The 15,574-nt window shown below is 39.5% G+C and overlaps 1 protein-coding gene across 1 annotated transcript in view; it reads right to left on the bottom strand.

The window, feature by feature from the left end:
* The window catches only part of nlrc5 (NLR family, CARD domain containing 5), a 38,003-nt gene extending 23,232 nt beyond the window's left edge, over positions 1-14,771 (bottom strand). Inside the window, exons 1-13 of the mRNA XM_086301715.1 lie at positions 14,664-14,771; positions 13,538-13,887; positions 12,330-12,380; positions 9,848-9,916; positions 7,367-7,552; positions 7,013-7,167; positions 6,355-6,486; positions 5,703-6,018; positions 4,465-4,933; positions 4,130-4,292; positions 3,729-3,859; positions 1,450-1,675; positions 1,132-1,373 (exon numbers count right to left, since the gene is read on the bottom strand). Coding sequence (XP_086157841.1) covers positions 1,132-1,373; positions 1,450-1,675; positions 3,729-3,859; positions 4,130-4,292; positions 4,465-4,933; positions 5,703-6,018; positions 6,355-6,486; positions 7,013-7,167; positions 7,367-7,552; positions 9,848-9,916; positions 12,330-12,380; positions 13,538-13,871 — 2,474 coding nt within the window. The 5' untranslated portion in view covers positions 13,872-13,887; positions 14,664-14,771. The remainder of the gene's footprint in view (positions 1-1,131; positions 1,374-1,449; positions 1,676-3,728; positions 3,860-4,129; positions 4,293-4,464; positions 4,934-5,702; positions 6,019-6,354; positions 6,487-7,012; positions 7,168-7,366; positions 7,553-9,847; positions 9,917-12,329; positions 12,381-13,537; positions 13,888-14,663) is intronic.
* Between the last annotated feature and the right edge of the window lie 803 nt (positions 14,772-15,574).

Genomic DNA, 15,574 nt, shown 5'->3' with positions numbered 1-15,574 from the left:
TTCCTCATTCTAATTTTCCAAGTTATCATTACAGTTTATGACTTGTATACTTATATACTGGTTCTCTTTATAACCACAAGCAGATGTACTGGTGTTCGTAATAAAATTGAGGTTTCGGTTTGTTTTACACACACATTAATGAGCTATCACTGCAGCACTTTTTCAGACACTGTCTCGCTTTACTTTTAATGTCTGAGCTGAAATCTTTATGGTCAATGCAACTTTATTTGATACCAAGATATCTTAGTTTCACAATATGTACGGGTTACGCTATATTTGTCATTAAATTCTTGTTTCGGATAAGGAAAACATCAGGAAGAGCAACTAAGGAGGGATAGCTTTCCCGCTAGACAGACATTAGATGTTAGTGTGCATAATTATATAAAATTAACAATAAAGATGTTTCAACTTTCAGAATTAGGCAGTATAAACAGATGACTAACACAATGTGACATGACAACGTGCAGCTTACAGATTTCGCTAAACAGATAGGCCCCGTCCCACCCACTCTTCAAGACATGCAAGTGCAAACTTGTGTGGAAAAACATTCTTTTTCGAGTTGATAAAGAAATACTTTCAAAGAATCAGTGGTTGTGTTTTTGCAGTTGAGTCCAGACTATTTTCTGTCTTCTTGTAACAAGAATACTGAGCTCATTCACTGTCACTGTATGACAGGTGGCCAGTCAGCTGAGGAATGTCAAAGGCAAAGCTGCAGCTCTATTAACAACAACATTCACTGCTGCTGTGGGACTAGTCCTCTCTCTGCATGTCCGTGGGCTAAACATGGGTTTTATAATTTCTGACAGATCAACACCGTCCATTTCAACACTCTCATGTGTCACAATGATGGCTTTCCAATGGTCCTATAGTGCATTCCCACAAATATCATATTAATAACCCTGTGAAACCTTTTCAAATAAATGCTGACCTGTAAGATTTAACATATCCAGGATGGTACAGTAATATAATAAAAACCCTTGTCTCAAAATCAAAATAAACTTTTGTATTCTAATTAATAGTTTATTTTTGCTAGTTTTATTTAGGTTAGCTAAAAAAAATTACACGTAGGTTTCTGGAGGGTTTTTGTTACATTTTAACTACTGTAACTCGTAAACATCTGTGTAGCCTCACCTGAGGTTATGAATGCCCTGACACCTGGCCAGAACTATTAAACACTCCAGCTCCATGGAGCACGCTCCGAAGTCCAGACCGATGTCATTATGATCGGCTGAATTAACTACGAAAGCCAGAGCTTCGATATCATTCGGTAACAGCCAGATGTTGCGCAGCTCCAGTTTGGGTCTCACACCAAAAACCTGCTTGGCGAGTTGGTGGTTCTGGCTCTCCTGAACACTGTGGCAAAGCTGGAGTATCTGGCAAAATATAGCAAAGAAAAGATCAGTAACAAAGAGACAGAAAATAAAATCTGTTTCCTGTTTTTCATTCTACCTTTGGTCCGGTCAGAGTGTTACTGTTACACATGGTTTTGAGCAATGTCAGAACAAGGTCTTGCCGTTTCTGGACCCAACTTTGGGCTCTGCCAGAAACCTTGGCTAACTCAACCAGGGCTGGAGTGCATTCTGAGGAAGCCAGACCGCAAACATAGAGGTACAGTGAGTCAGTGAAGACCGTCTTCTGGTCTGATTTGGTTGTCCAGCGAGTTTTCAGACTGAATCTGAGGATATAATGAGAGGAAAGTCAACTTCTGAATTATGATGCAAATTAAAGCATGTTACAACACTGTCCAGATGATAGTTTCAACACTCTTCTGGGAGATGTGAATAATAATAATATGACCTGGCATACTTTGAAATACAATAAATAATATTATTTTAAGATTTAACAGGTAGGACAAAAACAAACAACTTCTACAGTGCAGCCTACAAAGCAAACAGAGTGGGAAGAAAGCACAGTACACCAGTTTGAATGGTTTGCATCTTTTCTTCTGTTCAGGTGCATTAATTTTACTACATTCCCCAAATGCTCACGGAATGAAACACAACAAAACGTCAAAGCCAGAACTGAACTAGTCATTTTGCAGCTGCCTGACTGATTTCAAACCAGACGCCTCCAGAACCTCACTCAGAAACATGTGAAATCAAAGGGTTAAATGAGGAAGTGTGAGCAAACAGACCTGTTATCTAATCATTTAAGGAACTGGGTATGGGTGAGGTCCTTTTTGCAATCCACCTTGTCAACTAAATATGATTAAAGTGTGAACAAATCCATATCACACATCAAAAAAATGTAGTGATTCTTTAGGGGAAACAATGTGAGATTTATTAAAATACAGCTGTATGAATAGATTTCATGGTGTTGTAAACCTGAGTGCTGCAGCAATTAAAAAAGCAATTAATTAATTAAAATTTAAGTCATTAATGAATGCGTGCCCCCTGTTTAAATACTCTAAAGCACAAGTTACTGTGTCGTGGCTGCAGTTATTTAAAAAAGTCCTAGAGAAGGAGCTTCAAGTCTATATATGTTTGGACATATGAGAATGGATCTGAAGCTGAAAAGGGGATGGAAGATGAGCTCTATAAGGGAAGGGTGCAATTTGGATGTCAGAGGGTGGAGCTTAGCATCTGTGGGCTCTGATGCAATTAAATTCCTGCTTTTAAAATGACTCGTGATAAAAACAACATCCTTTCACAAAAGAATAAATAAATCCATGAAGCTGCATTGTCATTTTTAGAGGAAGCAGTAGCATGTGGTGGAGTACAACCCGGGGTTGTGATATATGTTAAACTACATGTAGCCACATACAAGAGGCCTCTTAGCGAGTGACTGTGGTCGCCTGCTGCTTAGTTATGTCAGCTGTGCCATATTTCAATTTCAGTGCCCCCACCTTTGTACAGTCTCACAGACTCTCGCAGTGTGATTTGAGCCGTCACTTTATGCCTACATCAGTGTTTTCTGATGTAAGGACTAAGGACAAATATGTCTCGTACTGTAGCGTGCTTAACTCGCACAGCTCAGGTTGCTTCCATGGCAGAGTTATTCCTGGTATACCGTGTGACTTTACATAGTCAAATTCCATCTTGCTTTCTTCCACATATTCTAAATGAGATTCATTAATTAACTGTTGAATCTTTAAATATATTCATCATGATTCTGCTGTGTGTGTGAGCTTCTCTTTTAGCTTAGGCGACAAACTTTTGTTTCCACAGCTTTTCAAACACTCCATCACACACTAGTGTCTACCTGATCTGAAAGGAACTTATCTATTTCGGGACCAGGCAGAGACTGCCCAGCACCAAGTTGGGAGGACAGGTGTACACAGAAGCGTCATTCAGCTAGGGCAGCAACAAGAAAGGTGACCGTATTTAGGACATTTTGTTCATTTGGTTAATTAACAAAATTGTTTCCAGGATGTAAATTTGCGGATAATTTAATCAATCAATGTGTAATAATGTCGTGAATGTTATACTGTTATCTGTCATTTGAATTTGTCCCTCACCAGTGAGAGAGTAAAGTGCAGGGGTTACTGTGTATGTGCCGGTAGACTAAAATAGTATCTGGCTATTTTATTAGGTACACCTTCCCAATTCTGATACTTGGTCAGAACTTCAGCAGGTCATCTTGACCGTGTTTTGATGCCAAAAGTAGAGAGCTTCTGCCGTGTGACTCCGTAGTTTCTCCATCAGGTGGGCTATATAACCTAAACAGGTCTTAACACTGCAATCATCTTAAAAATTACACCCATATTTCTCTCCATTTGGCTTCCTTACCTCTTCTTAAGCTGTGCGTCATTAACATCATTACTAGTCATGATTCTCAGTGCAGCTAAAAACTCCTGCACTGTCAGATGAATGAAGCAGTAGGCATTGGCAAGTATCCCGTCCTGACGTCTGAGCTCCACCTAACAGCAGGTAAGTAATTATGTTATTATTAATAATATCTTACAAACATGACAAGTCATCTAAAGGGACAACCTTTATCTACCCTTACTCTGTTTACTACACACAGCCCTATCTATGCCCACTGTAAGGAAACACAAATAACTTTTGCCCACTAAGCAAATCTATTAATAGTATCAATAGTATAAATAGCATGCAAACACTCGACAACAAGGATTTTGTGGACATTCACAGATATGAGGAGGACATTAATGCATGCATTCATGTCTGACCTGTGATAAGAGTCCTATTTTCAATGAAAACTTTAAAACCTCCTGTGGAATCTCTTCTTTCAAAAAGAGTATCTTGCTTTCCTCTAAGCCTCTCCAAGCCAGCTGGCTCAGCTCACACAGCTCCGATTGATACTGACTCAGAATGGTCAGTGTGGTGACAGCACTGCACGGAAAGACAGAAAACAGAGATAATCCATAAACTGAAGCATGACGCGTTTTTTGCTACACTGGTGCTTTCTTTTCTAAATAGTCATTTTTTTAATTACTTTATATTTTTTGAAATATAATGTTCAAGATGGTGATACACTAGAGTGAGTTCACAGCTCCGTCTCTACCTGTGAGGAAATCTTTTAGTTTTTGGCTTGCCATCTCCTCCGTGGTTAGGGGCTCGGCTAAGAAATGAGGCCAGAACAGTGAGGTAGACCTGAGTTAGGGTGGCGGGGACTTGGAGTGAAGTGGGAGTCAGCTGAGGTCTGCCATTTGTTCCATCCATTATTACATCTTTGCTCCCTTTTCTTTTTCCATCCTCTTGTTTCCTTTGTGCAGGGTTTCCTCTTCTATTGCCCTCCTCCCCTCTGGCTTCTCTTGACATCTGTGCTCCTTCTGCTTCCTGAGCATCTGTCCTTGCCTTACTTCCTTTTTCGTCAGGCATCGGTGCTCCTCCTGTGTCTTTATCTCTACACTGCAGCAGTAAATGCTCAAGACAGATGCAGCAGATGTTGCATAGGGCAGGAATGGAAGACATGGCGAGGAGGTGTCGACTGGAGAGAAGGAGCTGTGCTGCCTGCTCTCTAAGAGCTACATCTGCTGGGTGTAAATGATGATTAAACTAGTTAAAGACAACATACATTTAAGATAGATGTGCACAAGAATTTTATTTATTATTTTTACACCAATTTTTTCATGTTAGTAATGCAGCTATTACGCATGAGGTCCTGTTTTATGTGGAAATTACTCATTTCTACTAGTTTGAAAGTCTAAATTTTAGCAATTTGCCAGTTATACCTGGATACAGGTGCTGGTTTGCAGGTCTAAATGAGCAAATATAGCACTGCAAAAAATGTAGATAATCCCAGATTAGGGTTATTTACATAAGATACTGCCAACAAGTAAAATAAACATGCAAGTTCAAACTTGGCTGATATTTATGTGAGTCTTGAAACCCACAGCAACCATAACTGAAGAGAAAATAAAAAATGCAGACAAGTGTCAAGTAAGAGTCAAAGAGAAAGCGAGAAAAAATATCAGAGACAACTTTGGCTGTGGGGAAAGAGAGAGTTAGATGTTTTCAAGAAATGAATATGCAGCAAAAATCTGATGTCCAGAAAACCATATTTTATCAGTTAATACAAAAAAGTAGTAATAAGTGAATTATTCCTTTTTTTTCTAACTTGATATAATTGTATTGCCTTGATTATATATACTAAGCACCAACTTCCACAGAGAAAAATTAAGTTAATACAGAAGAGCCAAAAACAACACTTCCTCAAAGCTTTACAGAAATAAATAAAACAAATAAAATAATTAAATAAAGCCCAACAACAATGTAAATACAAGTAAATAAAGTTTTCACCTTTTGCACCAAAGAAGTTGTCTACATACTCCTTGATCTCATCCTGGTCCCAGCCCAGCAGCTGGCCTACTTTATCTGAAATGCCATCCAAATCTATAAGATCCCGTACACGACAGGTGACCAGCACAGTGCTTCCTGGAAGAATCTGGCGATTTAGCAACCCTGAGATGAGGTCTGCGACAGGCAGAGGATCTTCTAAGTGCAGCGGTTTCCTCTGCACTTCTTGTCTGCTGAGTTTGCCGTGAAACTCATCATAGCCATCCAGTACCCAACAGCTTTGCTCTGGATTAGTAAGGAGGTAGTCGATAATGGCTCTCTGTTCAAATGAAGAATACGTTTAGAAGCAGTTGAATTTCACACCTGTAGTTTGTTTACTCTGGCCCAAATCAGCTGATGAGTTCATAAAACTGTAGCCCTTTTCCCATGGATTCATTTTTTTTCTTACACAAACACAACTCTGATCTTCAATTTACATTCATTTTACCACTAATATGATATGATATTCTGTCACATCCCAGAGTGCAAAGCATAACTAACTATGTGAAGGGGTTTAGCTCAAACCAGATTTTGATTTAAATGAAATGCATCCCTATGTTTAGTATCACAAATGTACTGTTTTATAACAAGTATTACTCAAGCATTACGTGCGTACCTTTGCATCTTCTCCCCCAGTTGGAGGGAGGTAGTACTGGAAAAGCAGCTCTGATAGTGAAAGAGGGTGTGACAGTAGGTTGAGCTGACGAAACTCCAGCAGGACAAACACAAAGGATGAAGGGATAGGACCCTGGATGAGATGGAGAGGAGAACAATTGGCAGAGGAAAAAAGTCATATCAAATTCTGTTTGCACAGCTTAGGTAGTTTCACAAATGTGAAAGTTGTAAAAAGCATTCATTGGCTCCAGAAGAAACGTGTTTGCAGTGGAAAAATGGCTGAACAAGTAGCTGCCTGATAGTAGCAGGAGTATCTTTACTTTTATTCTTAATGCACCAAATTGATAATTTATTGATTAGGTTTTTCCAGTAAACAATGAGAATGCAGAGTTTGGATCATCTGCAACTTCTGCAAGGTCAGTGATGGTTCCTAAGCCTACAGCATGCTCTAATAATGATAACCACAGTAAATACAGTATGGATACAGTATGGAAATAAAGCTGCTCTATGTTTTTATAACACTAGCATGCAAATTCTGGGACAATGGCTCTTCCTTTATTCCTCTGAATACAAATAAGACCAGCACTAGCCATACAGATGAACATAGAACATGTCTGATAACGCAAATAATTATAAATGTTGACAAAAAGTGAACTTACTAATCCACTAGCCCACTGCTGTCCTAAACAGGATGTTAGCAGAGTTTTTCCTGATCCAGTCTGGCCCACCAGAACTGTCACTTTACCCATACATCCCTGGAGGAACGTCTCCAACGTCACTCTGGACTCCAAATACCCGTAATCCCCATCGGGCTCTGAGTTTGGTGAGAAAGATGTGAGGTGTGCAGCAGACTTCAAATATTCATGATTAGGTAAGTTTACATGAAAAGCTTAGAACATACAAAACTGCTATGATTTTATTTCTTTGTGCACCACAAGATACTTTAAAAAAATCCCTTTATTTAAAAAAAAGCCCAATCATCAACTGGTACAATTAGAGGAAGTCTTGCTGACCTGGTGTTCTGCCCCCTCTGTCTGCTGAGCCAGGGGTTTGATCAGGTCTGTCTCTGCTTCTGTTTGCCGCTCTTGGGCTGACCCATACATTCTCCAGCTGGACCTCCCTCACCAGGCCAGCTGTGAGTCGCTCCCATCTCTTCAGCAGGAATTTCTTCACTTCACTGATGTACTGCTCCCAGTGATCTGTGGGTGGAACCCATTATAAAAGTTAGAAGTGAATAACACAGATAATCTCTTTACAGTGCGATTGTATTGCTTAAAAATGTCAGCCCTGGGTTTCAGGTTGATCTTATTTTGATATCTAAGACATAGGCCCGCTCTGATGACATCAGCTTCCCGCAGTGTACAATAATTGCTCAACTACATGAAGCAGCACAACTAAATGCTAAACTAAAGACTTCCTCATCAATTTCAACTGATTATCTGTGGGATGATGTGTAACACTCATCCACGTAAGCCCAATTTCCCTATCCCCTACATACAACATAAAAACAATTCGCCACCAACACAGTGATGCTAGATACCACAGAGTTCATACAGGGAGTGCAGAATTATTAGGCAAGTTGTATTTTTGAGGAATAATTTTATTATTGAACAACAACCATGTTCTCAATGAACCCAAATAACTCATTAATATCAAAGCTGAATGTTTTTGGAAGTAGTTTTTAAGTTTGTTTTTAGTTTTAGCTATTTTAGGGGGATATCTGTGTGTGCAGGTGACTATTACTGTGCATAATTATTAGGCAACTTAACAAAAAACAAATATATACCCATTTCAATTATTTATTTTTACCAGTGAAACCAATATAACATCTCCACATTCACAAATATACATTTCTGACATTCAAAAACAAAACAAAAACAAATCAGCGACCAATATAGCCACCTTTCTTTGCAAGGACACTCAAAAGCCTGCCATCCATGGATTCTGTCAGTGTTTTGATCTGTTCACCATCAACATTGGGTGCAGCAGCAACCACAGCCTCCCAGACACTGTTCAGAGAGGTGTACTGTTTTCCCTCCTTGTAAATCTCACATTTGATGATGGACCACAGGTTCTCAATGGGGTTCAGATCAGGTGAACAAGGAGGGCATGTCATTAGTTTTTCTTCTTTTATACCCTTTCTTGCCAGCCACGCTGTGGAGTACTTGGACGCGTGTGATGGAGCATTGTCCTGCATGAAAATCATGTTTTTCTTGAAGGACGCAGACTTCTTCCTGTACCACTGCTTGAAGAAGGTGTCTTCCAGAAACTGGCAGTAGGACTGGGAGTTGAGCTTGACTCCATCCTCAACCCGAAAAGGCCCCACAAGCTCATCTTTGATGATACCAGCCCAAACCAGTACTCCACCTCCACCTTGCTGGTGTCTGAGTCGGACTGGAGCTCTCTGCCCTTTACCAATCCAGCCACGGGCCCATCCATCTGGCCCATCAAGACTCACTCTCATTTCATCAGTCCATAAAACCTTAGAAAAACCAGTCTTGAGATATTTCTTGGCCCAGTCTTGACGTTTCAGCTTGTGTGTCTTGTTCAGTGGTGGTCGTCTTTCAGCCTTTCTTACCTTGGCCATGTCTCTGAGTATTGCACACCTTGTGCTTTTGGGCACTCCAGTGATGTTGCAGCTCTGAAATATGGCCAAACTGGTGGCAAGTGGCATCTTGGCAGCTGCACGCTTGACTTTTCTCAGTTCATGGGCAGTTATTTTGCGCCTTGGTTTTTCCACACGCTTCTTGCGACCCTGTTGACTATTTTGAATGAAACGCTTGATTGTTCGATGATCACGCTTCAGAAGCTTTGCAATTTTGAGACTGCTGCATCCCTCTGCAAGATATCTCACTATTTTTGACTTTTCTGAGCCTGTCAAGTCCTTCTTTTGACCCATTTTGCCAAAGAAAAGGACGTTGCCTAATAATTATACACACCTGATATAGGGTGTTGATGTCATTAGACCACACCCCTTCTCATTACAGAGATGCATATCACCTAATATGCTTAATTGGTAGTAGGCTTTCGAGCCTATACAGCTTGGAGTAAGACAACATGCATGAAGAGGATGATGTGGACAAAATACTCATTTGCCTAATAATTCTGCACTCCCTGTAGGTCCATGTGTCAAAGGGGCAGAGCTTTTTTGGCAGCACAGGCTTTACTGCCAAGATAAGGCAAAGGGTTTGAGTGCTAAAAAAGTGATAAGTCCTTTAAAACTTTAACCTAAATTAGCAATACCACCATGCTGGATTAATTATTGTGAGAACTAGATAGGTACTGGAAATTTTCCAAGATGGATCCCAGTCTTTCCACTGTCAGCTGCACACTTACTGTATTGTGTTTTAACTCTTCCTAGTTTCTTATCATAAACTCTTGTTTTTGTTTTTATTAATAAATCAATGAATTAAATATTTCTCTTTGTTGGTTTGTGTGATGGTCTGAATGTAGCTGTAACGCATGAATAATTAAAAGTCACATGTGTATCCTACCGATCCGTGGGCGCTTGATGAGCCGCTGCTCTAAAGATGTTACAGCAGGCCTAGAACTTTCACAACCGTCTGCAATACAGAAGCCACAGAAAACATACAGTGCATGAAAACCCTGCAGAAAAGTATAACATGCCAAAAAAATGAATGCAATAAAGTGTGTTGCAAGACGTTCAAATATTCTGTAGCTACACCTCTTAAACCTTCCTATCAGTTTTGAAATGATCTACACACCAATAACGCAAAAAAATAAAATGCTGGGGGAATCCCAAAGTGAAACGAACGAATAAGTCACGTACATTTTTTGATACATGCAAACCTATTTACAACAATCTTAAGCTTTTGGTTTCACTTTTCCCCTGAGTGTGTTTTCTTTGAGCCTTTACTGTAAACTAAACTGAGCTAATACAAGTGATTGCTGAAATAAATGAGAAAAATTAAAAAACTAATTTAAGCTTTTCTAAAAAGAGAAAGAAAGAGGCATAACTATTGAGTGGCTGTAGAATGGTTATAGTGGTATTGTCACCATCAGGGTAGTAGAGGTGGGAATCACCATACATCCCACAACACGATATTATCACAATACTTAACGCACGATATGATATTATTGCAATTTTTAAAAAAGATTTCTGATATTCAGATTCTGTACATAAAGGTAAACCTTATCAATATTCATTTTATCTAATATCAAAGTCTCACACTCAGTCTTTCTCTCATGTCAGTCAGTTTTATTGTTGACAAACTGAACGGTTTGTACTACAGTCTAGTCCAACTTAACTGAATGCAACCATCTGGTACAATTATAGCTATTCTGAACTATGCAATTTATGAAAACTATGCAGCCCATTCAGCAACTGAAGAATTTGAAAGTAAATTAAAACAAAATATAATTTTACATTAAATAAAAAAAGTTTTAAACTTAATTAAAATAAAACATGTCTTAAATTAAAATAAGTAAACTGTCATGTTTATTGCTGCCAAAAAAAAAGTTAAACACATTTGGACAGTGTCAGGATTCTTGCTCAGAAAAAGGATCAACATGCTCTGAAGTCAGAGCATGTTCCAGTCCACAAAAACTTTTTTTGTAACAAAATATCGATTTCTGCTGTCCCTGTATCGATACATTATTAGCAAACAAAATATCACGATACTACACAGTATCGATTTCCCCCCCCACCCCTACAGGGTAGTGATGGTTGTTTTGCAGCCGTGGGTGATAAATGAAGACTATACTGCTCAAAAATGAAGGGAACACAGGTAGATATCAGTACAAACCATTGTGAACCTATTTCACCTGCTTTGGTGTAAAACACCAGTGAGGGGGAACCGGAGCAGCAACAACTAGGGAATGGTTTTGCAGGTGATGGAGAAACTACTGCTCTCTCCTTATCCCTCCTGACTGATTTTCCTCTAGCTCTGCTTTTTGCTGTTGAACTTGTCACTGCTGATTACCTGAGACAGTACCTGCATCCCATTAAGGTTCACAGGTCATCACAAAAAGGTTTGTCACCCAGCACAGTTATAAAACTGTGAGGAGATACCAGGAGACGGGCCATTAGAAGAGTAGAGCAGGACAGGGCACTAGAAGGCCATCAACCCAACAGCAGTAGCAGGAGGAACACAGCTAGACCCCTAAAAAATAACCTCCATGGACCAAACTGTCAGAAACAGACTCCACAAGATAGGCATCACCTCTACTATCTTGAGACGGGGCTGGAAGGCACAGCAAACTTTTTTGTGATAGCACATTGACATGGCACACTGGAGGAGCAAAAGTAACTCTTACAACCTGCATGGGCTGCAGGTGCTATCTCATGCTTCCAGCAAAGACAACGACACCAGCTAAAAGAGTCAGTCAAGAAGTATAAGGAGACAACAATGGTCTGCAAAACCACTTGCGAAACTATTTCCTCTTCTGAGATCATCTTGCTGTTGCCACTCCAGTGCACCTCATGTCACTTTCAATTACACTAAAGCAGCTAAAATGGATTCACAATAGTTGAACCTTCCAAAATGGGCAGATTGGTATCCCCGAAATTTAACTGACTTTGTGTTATACTACTGTGATTACATTTTACTTTTACTTTATTTTTACTTAGAAAAATAAAGCGTATGAGAATTCAAAAACATTAACATCTGATGAATTTCTTTTAGTGCCTCATTTTGGGTTTCATTATCATTTAATCTTGGCTCCTGATCTTATGGCTGAGCCACATTTTATTTGGAAGATGCTTTGGGTGTGCTCAGTAAACACACAAAACAAGCCAGAGAAATGTGACCCAATGTGGTCAGTCTGATGTAAAACCAAAAAAGAAAACACCAAATTATGGAAAATCACCTGCAGACTGCAAATATGTGCATTTATAGTAAGCTTAGAGGTTAGGTCAAGCACAAATAAAACTACAAATCTTTACATGCACATACACATCCACACAATTATTCTGTACACACAGATATGAGACAGTGGCAAACAGAGGTGGTCTACCTGTGTTTGCTAGAGACACGTCCTCTGCGGCTGGAGATGGTACATCATCAGCTAAACATTCAAGCACAAAGTCACACTGTTAGCCATGCAGATAAGCACAACTATAGTTACATTTGTAATTACTATGGTTAAATATATTTTATGTATTATTCAACTTCATGCTGTGAAAACATGACAACAAATGTCTCTATGGCTTTATGTAAATGTCATCTAAGTGACAACTTAGGGATACTAGAAAGGCTAAATGTAGTCCATCATGCCAACTACAAAAGAACCTCAAATAATGCAGCTCCTAAAAAATTTGTGACCCCAAAATAAGACCATTATATTCATAAAAAATGCTTGAAGCAACACCAAAACTATAGTAATAGTATTTAAAATACTCCAGTTATAATCTGTACAATAAAAAGGGATTCTGATGTCTGTGCCCCACATTTATAGTTGTGGTCAAAAGTTTACATACACTCATCATGGGAATAAGTGTATTAGCATTGGAATAAATAAAGTCGGCTAAGTGGAATTGCTTTCCTAAACCCTGCCCTCAACCCTACTGCAAATTTGTGGACTACACTTAAAAGCTGGTTCCATACCAGGACACCAACCTATTTAATATAAATCTGCCCAGTGGTCAAATATATACGAACCTCTATGTATACATTTGCTACTGTGTGGATTACAGAAGAGCAACCATAAATTAAAACCTCTGCCCCTAATTCTTTTTTTAAAACTTGACTAAATATAACAGATTAAGAGCTGAGCACACCAACCCTTATTCAACAGAAATTAGTGACCATTTATACTAAATTTGGTGATTCAACAAGTTTGTTAATACAGTAAAAGTTAGTTCATGCTGTCATAGTGTGTTACTTTGAAGAAAACTGCTGATGCTGTGGGTACTGTGGGGTTGATTTTTGGGTTCTTTCCATATACAGTCAAATAAATGTAACCACTTCCATGTCAACCTCAGTGCTTATACCCTATTCTCCTCAGCAGGCAAACCTTTAACTGGTACTGTATGCATGAAACACGTATATTATGCATTTGCTCACCAAACAAAACTCTATTTTTAAGACTGCTTTAAATGATCTTTCACTTTGTTCTACTGTTTTGACAGAACAGAGGACCCAGACAAGTAAAGTAAACCTCAAAGTGAAAGTCACTGAGGATTGCAGTGCTTTGGTCCGGGACAAACACCAGTTTATACTCACTGTTGTCATATCCTGCCACTGACATGAGCCTCGACTCCAGAAGCATGGGAATGTTCTCACACGAGAAGCACACGCTCTGAAGGAAGTTACGGCATTTTCGAGCACTGGCTGACCTGAAGTAATCCAACATGGTTTTGATGAGTTCTGGCCTTCCTGCTGCAGAAGAGCTTGAGGGGTCAAGCTGATATTGGCGCCAAGCTTCACTGGGCATCATTTGACACAGCTCCATTATGACTGAGTGCGACTGACTGCTGAGGATGTGGAACAATTCAATGGAGTCCTGAGCCAAGACTGAGTTCACATTTTCATGGTCAGGGTTGACCTCCTCATCCATGGTCAGACTCCATCGGCTGATACAAATAAAGAGGGGGAGACACAAATAAAGTCACAATCTTACCTGTGAAATGCAGCTTTGACTGAAGGAAGCAAGTAGCAAACATGCAAATCATACATTCATATCGTCGTACATCAATATAGTAGTCGATGCTTCAAACCCAACACTGTGAGCATTAACATTATAATCACACAGAAAGCCACAAAGCAAAACGATCGTCCATTGCATTTGCAGGAGACCACGTGCTCCGCACTTTATTCACTGAAAGTGAGGCATACATGGACAAAAAACCATGAAACTTTTTAACACGCCCTTGATAAACCAGTAAAACATACTTCTATGTGTCCATCGACCTCACAGATTTACACTTTAAACAACTAAAAGTGCTCCAATAAGTAAACAGCGTTAACTGTGCTCTAATTTAGGTGAATTTCGCTCATTATTAACGAAAAAAAGCGATTTTGAGGGACGTTTGAATCATTAGGAATCATTTGTGTGAGTGTGCGCTTTTTATACGTTTATTATTATTATTTTATGTAGACACGTCATACCGACATTCATTTCTTTTTTCTCGTCATTAAACTTTTATGTAAAAAAAATATCGACGTCCACTGCGTTGTCTCGAGCCTGTCCTCAAACGGCTTCGAGGCGAGGTCGTTTAAGGTAACGCGCATCAAAGACTGCGTCATTGTGTACAGCTCAGCAAAGCTAACAAACTCAGGCTGCGCGGACAAGCAAAAGTCTGCGACACAGGGTTACAGTATAATGTTCAGAAATAAAATAAAGACTCACCAATAATACTTGGCGCAGATTGCAACTCAGTGCGGCCAGCCAGTGTCTCTATCATTTTAAACCGAAACTCATGGAATGGCTGGCTACATAGTTTTTGTTTCGTTTTCGTGTAACGCTCCACCAAAATGGCAAAGTCAGTGGCATACGCTGGCCTCCTCCAGATGAACAAAGGAGATATAAAATAGTAGGGTTCTGGAGGAATGATGTATTTGGGTATTTAAACGACTGCGTGACCAGGCAGAAATTTGTGTTAAAGCAAATTTCATGGGTTCCCAAGACATCTGATGGCAAGCGAATGACCATACCACAGGAAATGCCATGGGTTTAATAGTGCGATATCCCGTGTATTAGATGCGGACAGGCCGGTGGGTGAGTACTGCTTGCTTTGCGCATCAAAATCAGGTTTAGTTTATTGGATTATTCCAGTTCCGAACCCGTTTCTTACTTACAGAAGAGCTAGAGCTTTGGAGCGCGTGTTGCTGGCGGTTCGCCATTCTATTCCGTGTTTTCCCAAAGAGTCTCAGTCTGGACAAGATGCTTTTGACATATTGTAGGAGCTTCTTAAACAAAGGCAAAATGTTGTAGCTGCTGCTATTTCTCTTTATCCCACAAATAATATATAAAAATGAATATGGACTGATAGTGCGTTTATTTTACATCATCCAAAACACACTGGTGCCTGTTATAATACATGAGTATCAGATATTTTGTATTTTGTTATATCTCTGTTGTGAAGCTCTACAACGTCAAAAACGTCACAGTTTAAGTTTAGCGCCTCATAAGCGGACTTAGATGCGATAACATGTCTACTCATTTCCAGGCTTACGAGCTGCAGTCACCCACCTTTTTTCAGACGAAGTATTGCAGTTTTACTTCTTTAAGTACTTTGGTGATTCGGTTTTAAAGGAACT

Source organism: Aulonocara sp. 'chitande type north' Nkhata Bay, linkage group LG7 (genome assembly GCF_057382095.1).
Source record: "Aulonocara sp. 'chitande type north' Nkhata Bay isolate Kocher_YH1m ecotype deep benthic linkage group LG7, A_spYH_male_GT1.1, whole genome shotgun sequence".
Taxonomy (NCBI): domain Eukaryota; kingdom Metazoa; phylum Chordata; class Actinopteri; order Cichliformes; family Cichlidae; genus Aulonocara; species Aulonocara sp. 'chitande type north' Nkhata Bay.
This window is presented reverse-complemented; position numbering and strand designations above follow the sequence as displayed.